General features: G+C 37.3%; 1 protein-coding gene across 1 annotated transcript in view; it reads left to right on the forward strand.

Annotated features, from left to right (window-relative positions):
* GUCY2C (guanylate cyclase 2C) overlaps positions 1 to 17,507 on the forward strand; it is a 67,247-nt gene that overhangs the window by 14,465 nt on the left and 35,275 nt on the right. Inside the window, exons 6-12 of the mRNA XM_045555262.1 lie at positions 204 to 300; positions 2,460 to 2,577; positions 4,339 to 4,471; positions 6,150 to 6,235; positions 8,492 to 8,603; positions 13,511 to 13,592; positions 16,463 to 16,568. Of these exons, the coding sequence (XP_045411218.1) occupies positions 204 to 300; positions 2,460 to 2,577; positions 4,339 to 4,471; positions 6,150 to 6,235; positions 8,492 to 8,603; positions 13,511 to 13,592; positions 16,463 to 16,568 (734 nt within the window). The remainder of the gene's footprint in view (positions 1 to 203; positions 301 to 2,459; positions 2,578 to 4,338; positions 4,472 to 6,149; positions 6,236 to 8,491; positions 8,604 to 13,510; positions 13,593 to 16,462; positions 16,569 to 17,507) is intronic.

Consider the following 17,507-nt stretch of genomic DNA (forward strand, 5'->3'; position numbering starts at 1 on the left):
AAAGATCCCATGCAGCTCTATTCTGACTCTATAACTGTAGATGAAATACAATGAAATCAAATAACGGAGGGGGGATTTGGGGAATTGGTGTTAATCTTTAAAAAAATGTAACATGTACATACTGGGTTCAAATTCTGGCAACTGGTTCCAGTTTGTGTGTAGACCATCATATATTTCTCTCTGTGCCTTGCTCTCTTCTCCAGTGATTGTTGTATGCGGATCATCAAACACCATCAACGACCTCATGGAAGACCAAGAAGTAGATGAAGACATTGTCATTATTCTAGTGGATCTATTCAAGTAGGTATAATATTTGGAGGAAACTACCTCCTTTCAAAAAGGAAGTATTCCAAGGATTTGCAGAGTACACATTCTCTCTTCTCTTGCTTTACACAGCCTTTTTCAGGGTTCAGTATAATGATAATATTTGAACCAAAGTTTCATTCTTTCTTAATCACACCCTCATTCTTATTTAATCTATTGTGGCCTTAGCAGAGATGCATTCCTTTGACACCTCTATCATGTCTACGTGTGAAAGTTTTATAAAAGCCCCATTAAACCCAAATGTCCATTCATTTACGAGACCTACTCAGTCAACATTGGATCCCGATTCCCAGGAGATGAGAAATCAACTAATGACTCAATAATATTATTCCTGGGACTGTGGACCACACATTTTCCCTTCAGTTGCTAATGGCCTTTGGTCCTAGATTACTTTTACCTCTGATAAGAGTAGAGTTTCGGTTATATGTGTCTGATTTACACAATTATTCTTTGCCCTCTGTAGCACAGTCACTAAGTAGTGATCTTTTCCTCCACACTTTTCTGGGACTAAGGAGAGAAAATTTCAGAGAGCAGAAACCACCTTTTGTCACATGCCATCTTTTACCACCCATCTTCTGATAAGGGTGGAGACCCCACTAATAAACTGTGCCACAGAAATATTAGAGTCCGATTAGGCTTAAAGAAGGTGACACTGGTGTGCCTGTGTCCCTTGTCTCCAGTAGCTACATCACATGATTTCACTTATCTGACCGGATCATTAATCATTACCTGTCTTTATTCAGTCCAGAGGCTGTTACTGCTCTAGAACTTTCCCATAATTGCCTGGTCATTTCACCTACACCAACTGTACTTCAGCATGAAGGGAAATGAAGCATAGGAACTGCAGGCCTGTTTCGTGGCTAGATGGTCGTGAAGATAATTTAATCAACCAACATAGCCTTTTAGTTACAGAAGTACAGAAAAGAGGGCAAAGTTATCAATATTTCACTCCAATAACCATACTGATTTCAATATCTGCTTTGTTGTCTAGAAGGAATCCTCAGGGTAGCCAGGTCGGTTTAATTTTACTTTCAGCAAATCCTCAATCAACCACCAAAGTGCTGGCATTCTTTTGCCACTATTCCCAAAGGACACCTGCCTAGGTTTTAGAAAGATCATGAGACTCAAAACTAGACATAACTTGTGTTCAAATTCTAATTTTAACACTCCTGATTCTTTTAACTCTTTATTTTTTAGCATCTTGAGATTAAGTCTTCTCATTTGTAAAATGAGAATTAACATTGTCCTCTTTATAGGGGTGTTTTTAGGATTAGATGTGATAATAGGAGCAAAATATTCAACACAGTCCTTAGCACCTAGTAGAAGTGTTTAAACATTAAATATGCCAGGAGCAGTGGCATGTGGCTGTCCAGCTGCTTGGGAGGCTGAACCTAGAGGATCACTTGAGCCCAGGAGTTCAAGACCAGCCTGGGCAACATAGTGAGACCCCTGTTTCCTAAAAAAGATTAAATAATAATCACCCTAATTATAGCAGTTCAAACATGTTAAATTCTTTGCATATTAAAACATCCAAATAATTAGGAAGCTTAGAAACCATATGATTTGCAGAGCAATCTCAGACAGTATTGAGAGTCTACAAAGTGCCAAGCATTTTCTAAGAGTTGAGGATACAAGGATCAGCAAGCTAATGTCCCATGTGTCGAGAAGCTTACAATGTTAGAGAAAATGGTTAGTCTTTTTATGCTTATATTTCACCATCTGAAAAGTAAGTTTAATGATAAAATTTCTCTCTACCATGTCCCAGTATCTCCAAATTGTTAAGAGTACTTACAGAAGAGAAAGCTTCCAGCTATAAGCCAAGCCTTGAAAGCAAGTACTAGCTCACATGTCCAGAGCCCAAACAATCTCCCTCAAAGAAGTATCTGCGGTCTGATTTTCCTCTCCGTGTGTTTATGTTAACCATAGCTGCCTAAGTTCTCTTATTCAACTTAGCAAGCACAAAAGAAAGAAAATAATCCTATCTGGGGGAAGTAGAAAGTTTTGCAGATTACTGGGAAAAAAATGTTTTAAACTATTTTCGAGGCTGGTGTTATAATTTGTGTGAATGGTTGAAGGTGCATCTCTATTTTTGGAGGAACTTAATTTTCATGAGGAATCTGTGCTTTTTATTACAGTGACTACTACTTTAACAACTATGCCGTAGCCCCTGACTATATGAAAAATGTCCTTGTTCTGACACTGGCTCCTGAAAGTTGCAAACTGAATTACTCTTTCTCCAGTAACTTTTCATTGGTAAGCTCTTATTTTATATTATAGTATAAATAATATACTATTATTTTCTTTATCAGGGATAATATAATTATTCTTCTATTCAGGACCCAAATTCTAAAGTGAGAAATTATTTTTATTCTTTCCAATTCACTTAGCAAATGTTAACTGAGACCAACTACATGTATAGCAGTTTGCAACAGCAGAACCCATACCAAAACTCCTACTAGAGGTCACTCTGCTAGACTCTAGACCAGCACAACAGGGGACACTTCTGCAACATCAGAGTGGCAATGACAATATGGAAAGATAGGAAGAAGCCCTGCTATTGAGGGCTATTCTTACACTTAAGGGAGGTAAAATTTAAATAGTGTAAAATAAGAAAGCGTTACTGGACAGTTCCCTACATCCTTAAGGAATTTTTTCCTGTCGCTGATACCAAAATTCTACCTTTAGATATGTGTATTGCTAGGTTAAGATATTGTCCTCCATTATAATTAAGTTCACCATTGTCCAAATTTTCCCAGCACAGTCCTGGCTTATTCTTGTTATCCCAGTATGTCATCCGGTTTAACATTTGTCCTAGAAAAAGGGCTTCCATTTGGACATCAAATCATGGGCACCTTACTATATGATGCGGGGCCCCTGACTCTAATAGCACATTGGGCTTTGCTAGTCACTGTACCTTAATGTGACTAAATTTATTGGATGCATTCTGTCCTCAGAGACTAAAAGGTAAGAGCAGATTTGGAGTGTGAGGGGAAGGTAGGGGCAATCCTGAGGACCCTAAACAACTTTGGGAGGGCAAGTCAAGGGTCAGGCCCAAAAAGCTATAAGGAAAGATGGATACCTCTGGGTTTTTTTTTCCCCTGGACTAGCAATTCTAAGCCCTCCAATTTATGACCCTGCCAAAATTAGGGACTGTATCTTAACTGGATTATTTTCATTTCATGAAATGATGACTTTAGCAAAAGAAATGGAAACCAGTGAAAGAGCTTTATTTTCTGTTTATATATTTCCTAGCAAATATAATTCTGGGTGTAGTAGCCAGATAGCACTTGACCATCTTCTCAGCTCTGACAAAAGTATGACTCTTCACAAGTGGGCAGTCCAAAATGCCTGAAGTAACAGTACTCACTCTGTCTCAGTAGGGCAAGAGCTTTTATTAATAATTTATAGCTCAGCTCTGTGAAGACCACCATGCACCATCTGCAGAGGAAGCGGAGTTCTGACCCTCTCCATTGCTTTCCTAGGGCAGACAATTGGGGCCTAGAGTAATATCCAACCAGAACTGTCTTCAAAGCAAGTTCAATGGTCTCATGCGATCAAAACTGCTCAAGTCCCATTCAGGACACTGAAAGACAGGGATTGATTTTGTTTGTTTTCTCTTTTGTACTTTAATGAAAACATTCAACTACAAGCAAACATTATCTCCATATAAAGTCTTACAGGAATTATGAAAATGCTTCACGTTGTCTTTCCTGGTGGCAATTGTATATTTTATCATTATAGGAAGGAAGTGTAACTGCTTATAGTTACTGCCATAAAGGCAGTGTTCTTGTGTTATTGATCCCAAGAGAAGGCAGAATTGTGACATGGGATAATAAAGATCACTGATCCGAGAACGGATTTTCCAGAAGTATCCTTTAATAACATCCCTGCAACTCCTCTAATATCCTTTTAACTTTCCAGTTACTCTGCTGATCCCAAGAACCTTTTGCTCCAGGCTCAAGATTAGAATCTCCTTTTTTGGGACCCATTTTAAGAGTTTTCTTTTTCATTCAGGGAAAAGACTTTGCTGTTGCCTACTTGAATGGAATCTTACTCTTTGGACACATGCTGAAGACATTTCTTGAAAACGGAGAAAAAATTCCCAGCCCTGAATTTGCTTATGCCTTCAGGAACCTCACTTTTGAAGGTACTAGTCTCCGAAAAGCAAACAACAAGAAAGCTGAAGAAATGTGGGCTTTCTGAATGGACTTTGGGAAATGATGAGGCGTTTGGCAATAGATGGTTCAATAGCTATTAATAACTACCTTTGAACTCAACTGGAGGCAAACATCATTGCATAAACTTTGGGGATGCTATTATTGGTAACTGGACCTCCATTTATGCTGTAGACTTTCATGATCTTTGGATATCATAAGAAAGAGCATGGAGCTCAGTTTCTGTACTCATAAGCAAGCTCATCACAGGGCATTTTGAGCAGTGATGTCCTCACTATGATTGGGGACTAGCGAGAAGGGAAATATTTGCAGTTTGATTTTGGTCCCTCCACATCTCCCTTTCTGTCCTTCAGGGATCTGGGACCCTGTGTTAAACCTGTAACTATCAAAGCCCCTCATAACAATACCATCCAAAATAATACATAGCCCTCTAGACTGCACAGATCAACAACATTCCCCTTTCCCACAAACCCCTATTAAAATTCCCCTACAAAAAAATCTTTTGTTTCCCAGATCTCATCCAGAGATTATGAAGAAATTTTCTTTTAAATGTAATGTATACTAAGTAAAAGACAAATGATAGTTGCCTTTTCTGGCTTGCCTTAATGTCTTAACTCTGGGAAACCTTTGCCCTAGTGCAGGGTGGGTCTTCCTCTGTTGGCTGCAGAAGGCAGCAGACGCCCAGCATAAGGGCTGAGGGCTGTAGCAATGACTGTGTGAACGGTAATGACAGGAAGAGACCACTTTTGCTTCACAGAAGAAACAAGGAGGGAGTCATAATCATTTATTGGTCATCCCAAGTGTTCTACCAGGAAATTTATGTGCATTCTTAATATTTCCTACCTCCACGATCATGGTGAAGCATCCTAATGGCCACTAGCACAGGCCTAGAGCCAATAGGCATTTGTCTGTGTCCTGATTTAGCCACCTACCAGCTGTACAACTCTCGGCAAATTACTTAATACCTATATATTCAATAAATTATTTCTCATCAATAAAATGGAGCTAATAATGATTTCTATATCTTGATATTCCAGGGAGAATAATTTGCTAAATAAAGCACTTAGCACAGATCCTGGTATATAATAAACATGAAATAAATGTTAGCTATTATGCTGAGCTATGTGAAATTGCTGATTTGATCATTTTTTACCAGAACAGTCATTTGATAGGTTTATCCTATACTGTTGTTTCATAGATGAGAAAACTGAAACCCAGAGAACTTAAGTAATTTTTTCAATGTCTTCAGCCCATAAGTGATAGTGAAAAAATTTTGATCTTTTTATGATCTAAGTCAGATTGTTCAGTGATCTATACACTGTGCTACTAGTTTAGGAAATATTCTTAGCAAAAATGAATCACTAATAATAGAGGGATTTATTAACTGATTATATTTAGTGCCATTCTAGATGTAATGAAAAAGATTTTTCCTTCCAATTAAATAACATGTCCCATGAAAATACCCTTCAGAGATCTCAGGGTCAAGAAACCAACCCAGATGCTCCCTGATTAGACCATTAAGGTCAACAATTTTTCAGTAAATTTGAAACAGAGCAATTTGAACCCACTTTACATTCTCTGTCAGGGTCCAACCGGTCTGTCAAGCAAGAAGTCAACGATGGCCTCTAACATGCTCTGATTTTGCCCTAGGGTATGGGGGTCCGGTGACCTTGGACGACTGTGGAGATGTTGACACAACCATAGTGCTTCTGTATACCTCTCTGGAAACCAACAAAGTATGTCTCACTGCTTATCAGGAAATACGGGGTGATGTGATTGGGTGAGGCGGGATGACTTGGCAAAGGAGCAATAGCAAAGGAATTAGAGAAATTATGTGTAGGATCTGAAGACAATTCATTTTAGGTTTGCAATTGAGCAGTATTCCTTAAACATTTTGACTCATAAAAACTTCTTACTCAGAATACCCAAAGTATTTACTATATATATATAAAAAGTACCCACTCAGAATAAATTATACAATATAATGACCAGACTATTGATGGGATACCAATGAGAAGCTAACGGATCTTTCCTAAGAATTGTTTTTTCATTTTCACAACTAAAGATTTCAGTTCTATTCCCAGAAATATTCCCTGTTCTATTCATTTGAACTCTCATGAAAATCATCAACTGTGTAGTCCCTGAAGCCCACATAAACACCCCTGTAATATTATGCTTTCATTCACATTATGTATCTTTTTTCCTCACCTACAGAGTAGGTTCTTTAAAGAAAGGGGGTGTCTACTCACCTCTCCATTTCTCCAGAGCTTACCTTATTTCCTGGCACATAGTTGATGGCTGATCAGTATTTAGTTTAAAAGCAAAACACCTGTCTTTATGTCACCCAAAGTTGTGCCCATCCAAACTATGAAAGTCACTATTCCAGCCAACAAAATGGTCAAAATGCCTTTTTTTTTTTAAGGAGGTCAGTCCGGACACAACTAGGAATCTAAGAGAAAAAGTTATTCATTTTTTCATTATCTGATGTGAGCATTATGATACCCTTAAGTCATATATTGAGTGTATATATTGACCCAGATTTGTAAAAGATATCTGCAATGGCAAATGTGAAAAACTAGAGAAAAGATGTCCAGATTAAGAAAGTTAGCCAGAAATCTGGGGGCAGCATTTCAAAAGAGTAATCCATAGTTTTTAGTTACTATATTAAACCTTTAATATAATGCTATATTTGGCATACATTCTACAGGAATTGCTTAAAATAAATCCCTCCAAAAAAATGCTTTAGTTATTGATAGTAGCTACAAAGTTACCTACATTCCCCTCTGAGTTTGCACCTGGGAGGATGCCTCCTGCCTCCCATGGAGAGAACCCATATGGGGAGATATCTTATCTTAGCTTCATGACTGCTCTTCAAAATGAAAAATGTTATTCTTTGCACTTACTCCCTCAAAAAGCAAATTTGGTTGAATTTTTCAATAATGTAATGCCATCCATTGTGCTATATAATATGTATATATGGGGAAATCCAGGATTAGTTCCCAAAACATAGGGCTAGAGAGACAACAATCTATATCTGGGGTAGGTCTCCCAATAGAGATGTAATATGCCAACCCTAACATATAGGGTATGTCTTATCCTCAATATATGCAATTTAGACTTTGCTCTCAGGTTATGAGTAAAGTTTTGAGGCTGAGGAAGCCCCTTCCTGTTGCTCCCCAGCCAGGTCCCAGCCCAGGACTCACAACAGGGCTTTGTTTCTGGAAAGGAAAAAGGAGAGAGAAAAAACATTTGAAAATGTAAAATTTTTGTCCAGAACATTTTGAGGGAACAATGGTCAATTTAGAAAGATGGTCATTTTTCAGATGTCTCTTGCAAATTGACTCAATATATGCAGCTATAATTTAAGAATATATTAATATTTTCATTGTTAAATTGCTTGAAAAAGAAACCTTTTATCTTAGAAAGCCAATTAGTGACATGTATAAGAGAGCACATTAAAGGGGCAAAAGAGATTAGAAAATCATATAATTGATAGCAGTTAAGAAATGCAAAATTATTTCAGAGCCTCTTGACAGGTATCAAAATGATGTAGTGGATTTTAGCTATGGTGCATTTTCTTGGGAGATTGTTTTGAAAAGCAACTTAATGTTGTGGAAAATACCATTGCTTCACCTGTCATGTGGCTTGGATTTAGCCATTTAATATTTCTTGGCCTCTATGTTAACATATTTAAAATGAAAGACTTGAACTATTTCTCTAAAGACCCAAAGAGTCTATGTTGGGCAGGGATTAATGGTGTAGTGTATGTCCATAAAGAAATAGAAAACTAATCAGCCCATCTGGAATTTAAATCTATGTTCATGCCATGAACAGATAATCAGATCCTAACTAGCTGGTTAGCAATTACCTTGCTTCACTGAGAAGTATTATGAAATTCTAGTGCTGTTGGGCAAGATGATTAATCTCATCAGAAGTTGTTCTAAAATGTCTTTTTTCTGTTCATCCTTTTCCTTTTCCATTCTCTGCCCCAGTACACAGTTCTTTTGACCTATGACACCCATGAAAATGAGACTACCCCAGTGGATCTGAGCCCCACATTCGTCTGGAAGAACTCTAAACTTCCTAGTGATGTTTCAGGCCAGGGTGAGATATCCTTAGTGAATTTTATTTCCCTGAAATTCTTTTTCTGGTAAAGAGTACAAACTCTGTCATTTATGCAATTAGCCTGTGCTTTCTGTTTTGTTTCATTTGTTGCCCCAATTAGATTTGTCAGGTTTGTAACTGTGGACTTTACTTCTCTGTGCAGCGAATGATATTATAGTTCTGATTAAACACTGAAAATATTTCTATTCTAATTTATATATCTATATATCTTTAAAATGTGTCTTTGACCGAAATAATCTCATGGAAAACTAGGTTTGACAATTATCAAAAATGATCACGGAGATACACGTTCTTATTCCATTGATATTTTACTACAATAAGATCAAAAGATACCTATTTCAGCAAGAAATAATTGATGTATCAGGCTGAGGGGTGGTCAGTGATCATGGCCTTTTGAGTCTTCCCATTTCCTCACAGGACACACATTTGGTTGCAAGATGGCTACCCACCTACTTAAGATGAGGTCCTATCATGTCATGAAAAGCTCAAATGTGGTTAGACCTTCGCCTGTGAAAGTTGCAATGCAGCTATATGACACTGACCATCAGCAGGCATGGCCAGTCGGGTGTCTCCTGGGCAGCAGGGTCTCAGGACAGTCTGTCTATGACTGGTGTAGTCAGGGCTTACCATGATGAGCAGTAATTCCATGTTACTAATCTATCTTTAGAAAATAATCTGGAATGTGGAACAGATATTTATGCCCAAAAATTCCAAAAAAAAGTGGAAACACCATTAATAAAATTATTTAGAAAGTTATGATATACTCATAAATGAAGCATCATGGAACCAATTAAAATTATTTACAAAGAATTTTAACTGACATTGGAAAACTAATGATGTAAACTAATAGAAAAATACAGCTTTTTATTTAAGGAAATTCTAACTTTGTAAAACAATATGCCAAAATAGACTGAAAAGAAATATATTAAAATGTTAACAGTGGTGGCCTTTGAGTAATAGGATCCCAGAAGATATTTTTTTGCTTTTTTTTTCTTGAATTTTCCAAATTTTCCACAATGGCTCTGTATTAATACTTTTAAAAAAGTATTAGTACTTTTTTAAAATGATAAAGAAAGTCATTGTCTTCATCGTCAGTTAATCAAAAAAATTCAGTTGTCCAGAGCTTTTCATTACTTAGCTGTTACTACATTTAGTTTTCAACTTTACAGGTAAAGCAACTCAATCTTTCAAATAGTTACAAATAAGATATGCGTGTCTGGGCTTTTATCTTTGTACACAACTACCAACTAAGTAACAGAATGTTTCTGCTGGACATTACACCATCACTGTCTTTTCATTCATTTAACAAAGATTTACTTAATGCCAATGTTTTAAGCACCTGTGATACAGCAATGGATGATATAGATTTCCTTTCTGTCCTCACCCAAACCTTCATCATCTGCTTCCTGGATTTTAGCGATAACGTCCCACTGACTCCCTAAAGCTACTCCTGCCCACTTCCATTCCAACACATGCTGCCACCAGAATGAGGGCACAATCCAGTCATGTCACTGCACTATTGCCAACACTTCAATTGGCAGCGCCACTTTACCTACAGAATAAAAGTTCAAATGACTTGATATAGCACAAAATGTCCATGATCTTCCTACTTCTCCAACCTTACCTCTCGTTTTACCCGAAATCCCTTCTCTACACTCCCAACTTCCTCTTACTTCCCTAAGAAAAGGATCATGCAACTTTATGTCCCTGTGTCCTTATTTATGCTACTCCCTCTGACTAGAATTTATCACTTCCCCATACAACTGCTAAACCTTTACTCATTTTCAAGATTTAACTTGAATTTCACCTTTCCTAAGCTTTTTGTTAGCACGTCGGGAGGTTATTAATCTTGGTCTTATCATACCCAACTTCTAGCATAGTACTCATATCACCCTTATTTATTTACACATCTTTTTATACCATACACCTTGTAAGTGTAGGGTCCATTCTTTATTCATACTCCTTGGCTTAACACAGTGCCTTGAAATGAATGAATGAATAAGTGAATGACGACATAACTCTGAATATATTTCTAGTCTGTACTCCAGCACTTATCTATACCGTATTAATTTCAGTCAATTCATTTTTCTTCGCTAAGTGTGAGTTTCTTCCTCTGTTAAATCAGGAAGTTCAACAGGTTCCTTCCTTCCATAATGTCATACGACCTTAGGGTTGTAAATTCATTCTCATTCATTGTGAAGAGTTAAACAGAATGTGATAATTACAGCAGCCACCAGAGGACAGCAGAAGCTTAACCTCAGAACGTAGAATGTACATGACTTATCTAACAAGCACACTAAAAAGTATGTAGAATTTAAAACTACTGCATTTAAGTAGTGTACAGTATATGTAAATATCATAATTATGTCTAGCGCAGTGAGATGTTCATACTGTGGGAGGCAGTAGGAATTAAGATGGGCTGAGGAGTCCCCCATCTCCCTCCAAATCATGCTTTAGGCTCAGGGATGTGCAATTTTAGTAGACTGGTGAGTGGAATCCTCCACACTGTTGAAATTGTATTTCTTGTAGTCACTTTTGGTTTTTGTCTGGAGTTGGGGGTGTGATAGTGGTGGTAGTGGCAATGGTGGTGTTAGTGATGGAAGTGGTGATTGCAGCAACCAACAGAATTCACCAAAGTCAAAGGTGCTCATAATGCAACTTCAGCTCCAAGGCATGAATTTATTTCTTCCCAGATAAGAGTAAAAATCTAGAGCTCACATTATCACTGTTGAAAGCTTCCCCTTAGCACAAAACAAGATAATAGGCAATAAGAGGCAAAGTCACATGTTAGCAAAGCATACACTCTTCAAATTCAGCCCTTATAGAAAAATGCTGCAGTATTTACCCAAAGCTAAACTCTCTACTTCAGGAAAAAAAATGGTTAGGTCATTTGAAGGACATAGTGTGATGAAATGAAAACAGTCTAAAAATACCTGTGACATGTGAGATAAGCTTAATGACACAGGAATTCTTTTATATGGATTTATTTATGTATTTTAATATTTGGGCATTTTTTTTCGTTCCCTCCTCTCAGACAATAAGATGAACAGGGCTAAGTTTTTATTCCATTATTTTTTTCATTCAGCCATTTTTTATTGATACTTTGCCATGTGCTGGGTGCTAAAGGTACAAGGATGAACAAGTAGGACATGGAACATGTCCTCGAGGAGTTTACAGTGACATGACAGAGAATACAGTATGAAGGCTTGGGGTGCTACTTTGATAAAGAGGTCTTGGTATTTCCTTTTTAAGGGCACCTACATTGGCTATATTTTTAGCAAAGAAAAATCCGTGCAAATAATTTTAAAATCCAATAGTAGAGATGTTCATGATGAAAAGTGAATGTGCCTGGTCCCAACTCAGAGCATCCCTGGTCTCTCAGTCACTTCTGCTTTTAGTTCTTCACATATCTCTAAATAATATGCTGCTGTTTTTTTATTTATAAACTTTAGATGTTATCTATTTATTTTTTGTATGATGAATGAAGATTTAGTTCATTCTCATTGGCCCTCTTTCTTTCTCACTTCTTCCCAAAATAGGTGTATCTTCTTTGTCAGTACATTTATTGGATTTCTTTTTCATTGTAATTAATATGCATGAGCTTCTACCGTTGGTCTATCACCTGTATGTAAAATGTCTTGCTCCCCCACTTTGTAAGATGAAGATGTTAGCTCCCCAATCCTTTCTTCTATCTCCTAAATTTTTCTGTATTTTTCTTTAATTTGTCAGAGTTGATAATACGTATTTGGTAACCATAATAAAGACCTCTGTGCCTTACCTGTAAGTTGATTTATAAGTTGAAAACTAGCAAACATTATTATTATTATTGCTATTGTGGTGTAAATATTATTTATACAAAGCTAAATATTATACCATGATAACATTTCTTTCTATATAGCTCCAATGTCTCCCTTTTGTGCTGCACGAAAGAAAATGGATTCTCTCTTCTTTCCATGTCCAAGGACTATGTAGTCCTTGAACATTTTTTGCTAGAGTTTCTGATTGGGTCTCTTTTTTTCCTTGCTGTAAGAAGAAACACGTCTTCTTCCCCTACTGCTCTTGTTAATATTTCCCAGCTTCTTACATATTCTGTCTATTGCTTGGAATCCATTCCATTTTTGATTCTTGAACCTACTAATTTCCTTTTTTAGTAGGAGTTCATTGTGGAATGTATGAACCATGACTTTCTTGTGCAATTTATTATTTTGGTTGTCCTTCTCAACCCTGGCATATTCCTTTGCATACTGAGTCTCTGTGTCAGTGCTTTCCTGGGTTGGATCCACATTTTCCTGGATTTTATTTACTCTTCTGTGAGTCTCAACTTACTACACCTACACAACTCCACCTACACATTCGTGTTCTGATAAAGAAGATCACATTCTTTATTGACTTCCCTGAACAGCCTGGGAGAACTTGGAAACAACCAGTATGCAACACTGCCATTTAATAATATACACTGACTGACTTCTTCTGAGGTATGCTCTGTATTTAAAAATAGTTGTCTCTTTCTTCTTCTGTGAAACCTCCTTAGGTTTATTTATTTCAAGGACACCAGGTAGACTTCTACCACCAAAATTATTTGTGTGCTTTTATGTCTTGTAACATCTGCTGATTCCTGTTAGAAAGAAAAGAGATGTAAAGGCTACAAGGATAGCTGACAATGAAAACTACTTTCCTTGGGCACATGCTGGACAGTTTTCTTCATACATTGAGGACACAGGAGCTGTATTACCAATGAAGAGATTAATAAAAGACAAATATTTTTTAAAGGGCTCTCTCTCTTTCCTGTCCCCAAATTACATTATACAACTAGAATCTTGGAAATGCTTTTGTTTTCTTGTCAAAGGTCCTTATTAATGCATTGTGTGCTGTCTTGTTCTCCCCAGGCCCTCACATCCTGTTAATCGCAGTCTTCACCCTCGCGGGGGCTGTGATACTGCTCCTGCTCATCGCCCTCCTGGTGCTCAGGTACCCCACCCTGCCCGTGCTAGTCATCCAGAGAGGGAGGGGGCGAGGGGAGAGGTCTGGTGTCTGTTGATGATAACGTATGTGTGAAAAGAGGTCTCTAGACTGATCTAAGATAAGGAAGGCTTCTGCATCAAAGACTATATCAAGGACAGAATATTATTGAGAGGAAAGATTAGGGGGTTGCAGAGGCACCTGCACTCAAATCCCAGTTCTGTGATTTACTAGTTCTGTGGTCTTAAGCATGTTACTTAGCAACCTAAACAGGTTACTTAGCTTCAATTTCTTCATCTCAGCTGAGGATTAGAAATGGGACATGTGTAAAGACTACCATATAATAAGCATTAGATCAATGAAAATAGTTTTTTTTACTGTTATATTGGTATATTGTGGGAGATTTCAAAATCGTTATATTACATGATATTTTGACTAGAAGAGGTTTTAGAAATAATCTGTTCCAAGTCCCCTGTATTAGCATGAGGGAAAGAGAATCCAGAAAGCCAATCGCTTGTCTAGAATCATATCACCAGGCAGTGGATAGGGCCAGAACTAGAACTCAGGACTCTGGCCATCAATTCCATGATTTTTCTACTCAACTCAGGTATATCAAGTGTCTAGCCAGAGACATGGTGTGTACTAGGAAATATGTGTTGAATATATAAGCGAGTGAGCAAATACCACACCACTTCCTAATCTGTATATATTAAATACAGAACTTTCTGTACCTAATATATTATCAGGATCAACTGCATTTCCTAACTAAACCAGACAACAATTTTCCCTGTGTATCACACACTTTGGTCTGTGTGCCACGATATTTTCTCATCATTTGAGTGTCCAGCCTGGCACACACCAGTTGACAATTTCTCCAGGAAAGGAAGTAGACTATTTTCTTCAATCTGACAGCAGAGCTTGGCTCCTGTAACTGTGTTGCTCAGAAATATAGGAGATGGTCTACAGTGTGTGGTGACCATTTAGTTGAGAGTGAGCAGAACCCCAAATTTCCCTTGGAAACCAAGTCCAAATGGGGATCAGCTTAAGATAGGGGTAAACACAAGATGCAAGATGATAACAGGGATTTCCCATTGTCTCTGAGTATGGATGGCAGGGACAGGGCTTCCTAATGGCCAGAGCAATGATGTGCCCATGAGACCTGGAAGACAGATGTTATTCATGTGGTTTTCCATTATATAGCCTACACAAGAAAAGTATTAATAGCAATTTATGGAATCCCCTTATTCAATATGGATGACAGTTGGCTCTTCTGAGTCCCAAGAATCTCCTGGGGTAAAGAGATGAGAGGCTGGGCGACATTAAGGTCTTGATATTCATCCTACTTGCCTCCAGGCCTTAGGGCCATAATAATTGGTCAATAATATGCTATTCTATATGTATTTAATAGAAGGATGCTCAAAGGTAGATGGAAATATAGGAATAGGATAATCATTTATGCTTAAGGGACATTAAGAAAGGCATTATGAATGACCTTGAGAAGGAGAGTGGGAGTTTATCAAATGGACAAAAAGCAAAGGCAAACTCAGGGACACAAACAGGTCAATGGAAAAGAATATCGAATCCAGAATCAAGCACAAGCAAGTATGGGAACTTGGAATACACCAGAGATGACATTGTAAGTCAGTTAGTACATGATGTTGGAACAGTAGGCTTTCCACATGTAAAAAATAAAATTAAAACCCTACTTGAAATAATACACAAAGACACAGTACATTCTATATGGAGTTTTAAATGGTAAAGACCAAAATGTGAAAATCAAACTTCAAAACTTAGAAGAAATTAATACAAAATGACTTTATGATCTCAGATTAGAAAAGTACTTTTCAGTCAAGATAAAAAAGAAAAGTCATAGGAGAAAAAATATGTAAATATGGCCATAATAAACCAAAATTTTCCATATAACAAAGTTGAAAGAAGCAATAAACTAGAAGAAGGTATTTGCAACACTAAAGGACAAAGGATCTGTTTTTCATAATATATAAAGAACTCATGTAAGTTAGTAAGGATAAGAAAAAAATTATGCAATAGGAAAAATGGACAAAATTATGAATAGATAATTATATATAATTCTATGATTCTATATATTCTATAAAATAGCTAGAAAATGTTTGAAAAGATAATTTCTCTGGTAATCAAGAAAATACAAAGTAAAGGAAAATAAAACTCCATTTCACATACATCCTAAAGGTAAAAAAGGTAAAGTTTACCAATACCAAATGCTTCCAAGCACATGGAAAACTTGGATTCCCAAGATGGGAAAGTAAAGTGATACCACCACTTTGAGAAGCAATTTGGCATATCTGTAAAATTGAAAGTATATGTCCCCTACAACCTAAGAATTCTGCTTCATCTATACTATCTGAATGAAACAAGTATGAAATTTTGTATGTTGGGATACATGTTGTTACATTTTCTCTATACTTTTTCTTTTTTAAAAAAAAAATCTTCTAAAGCACAGATGCATAAGAAGAACTGGCTAATTTAGGATTCTGATGTATTCTCTGGTGTTTCAAAAACTAACATTTTTGCCTTTCAAGGTTATCAGTTTTAAATGTTTTTCTTCACTATTTCCATGTCATCAGTTCAGATCCTTTATTATAGTGAAGGACTACTTTAGTGAAGTACCTGAGAAAGTGAAATGAAAAGAAAAGAAAATATAAACGCCCTTCAGGAGTCCTTGCAGGTCCACTCATGGCCAGCACTTGATGGTTTAGAAAACATGGAGTTACATTGGGCTACCTTCCCTCACAACACATCTACCTGAGAATACCAGGGTTCTAAATTTCTCCAAGTGTTTGGAAGCTGAATGGTATGGATACTAATAAAAACCTATTAACTGGTTCTATTTTTTTCCACAGAAAATATAAAAGAGATCATGAACTTCGTCAGAAAAAGTGGTCCCACATTCCTCCTGAAAATATCTTTCCTCTGGAGACCAATGAGACCAATCATGTTAGCCTGAAGGTAAAGCCTACCTTATCTGTTGAAAGGTAATGGTGCAATTTGCCAGGTATTTGACAAGACTTTGACAGCATGGTAGGAAATGTGCCAAGCAGGGATAGTTTGCTTTAGAATCCAAGACATAGATATTTTCCAATTTTCAGTTTCCTACCTTTCCCTTGATTCTTCATTGCCCCACATGTCAGCTAGTTGACCCAATGGACACTTCAGTGGAGGCTGAGATGTGGTCTATTCTAATTCCTTACATCTGACCCAGAAGAGAATTGCACATATTGGGACTTTGCCATGGAAGGGTTGCAGGAATGGGTAGAATATTTGAGTTCTTCTATACCTTGGATACTCATCTACCCATATTAAGGGCCTATGACTGCCTTATTCATTGCTGAAGAAAGAAGCTGCCGCTAATATTTGCCCACATTCTCCCTCAGTCAGGAAATGCCAGCAGCAGCCAATAATAACTTACTCCCATTTACAGCAGTCAATGCTGGACCTATGTTGTCTCATCTACTCCTCACAAGAAACTCATGAGTTAAGCTTTATCATGATAATTTTGCTGATGAGGAAACTTAAGGACAAGGGATCAGAAACAGTGCAGGGTCACATATAACTAGTGAGTAAGATTACTGCAAATGGTAATAGCTAACACTTCCTGAGCATGTATTATGTGCCACATGCATTAACTCATTTCATCTTCCCCTGAGCCCTATGAGGTAACAGAGCTGGATTCCAGGAACATAGCTACAATGTGAACCCAGTCTTTCTAACTAAGATCCTAACACCTACCATACATCATATAATTATCAGAGTTTTTATACCAAAGCATACTAAGAAAATATGAAAACCCAGGACCTCCACAGAAGGGAATTCGTGGACTCCCTCAGAGTAGGGCAAAACCAATAGGGTAGTGTGATTTGAGATGCCTCCTTGCCTAAAATCAGCAGG

Source organism: Lemur catta, chromosome 6 (assembly GCF_020740605.2).
Source record: "Lemur catta isolate mLemCat1 chromosome 6, mLemCat1.pri, whole genome shotgun sequence".
NCBI lineage: Eukaryota > Metazoa > Chordata > Mammalia > Primates > Lemuridae > Lemur > Lemur catta.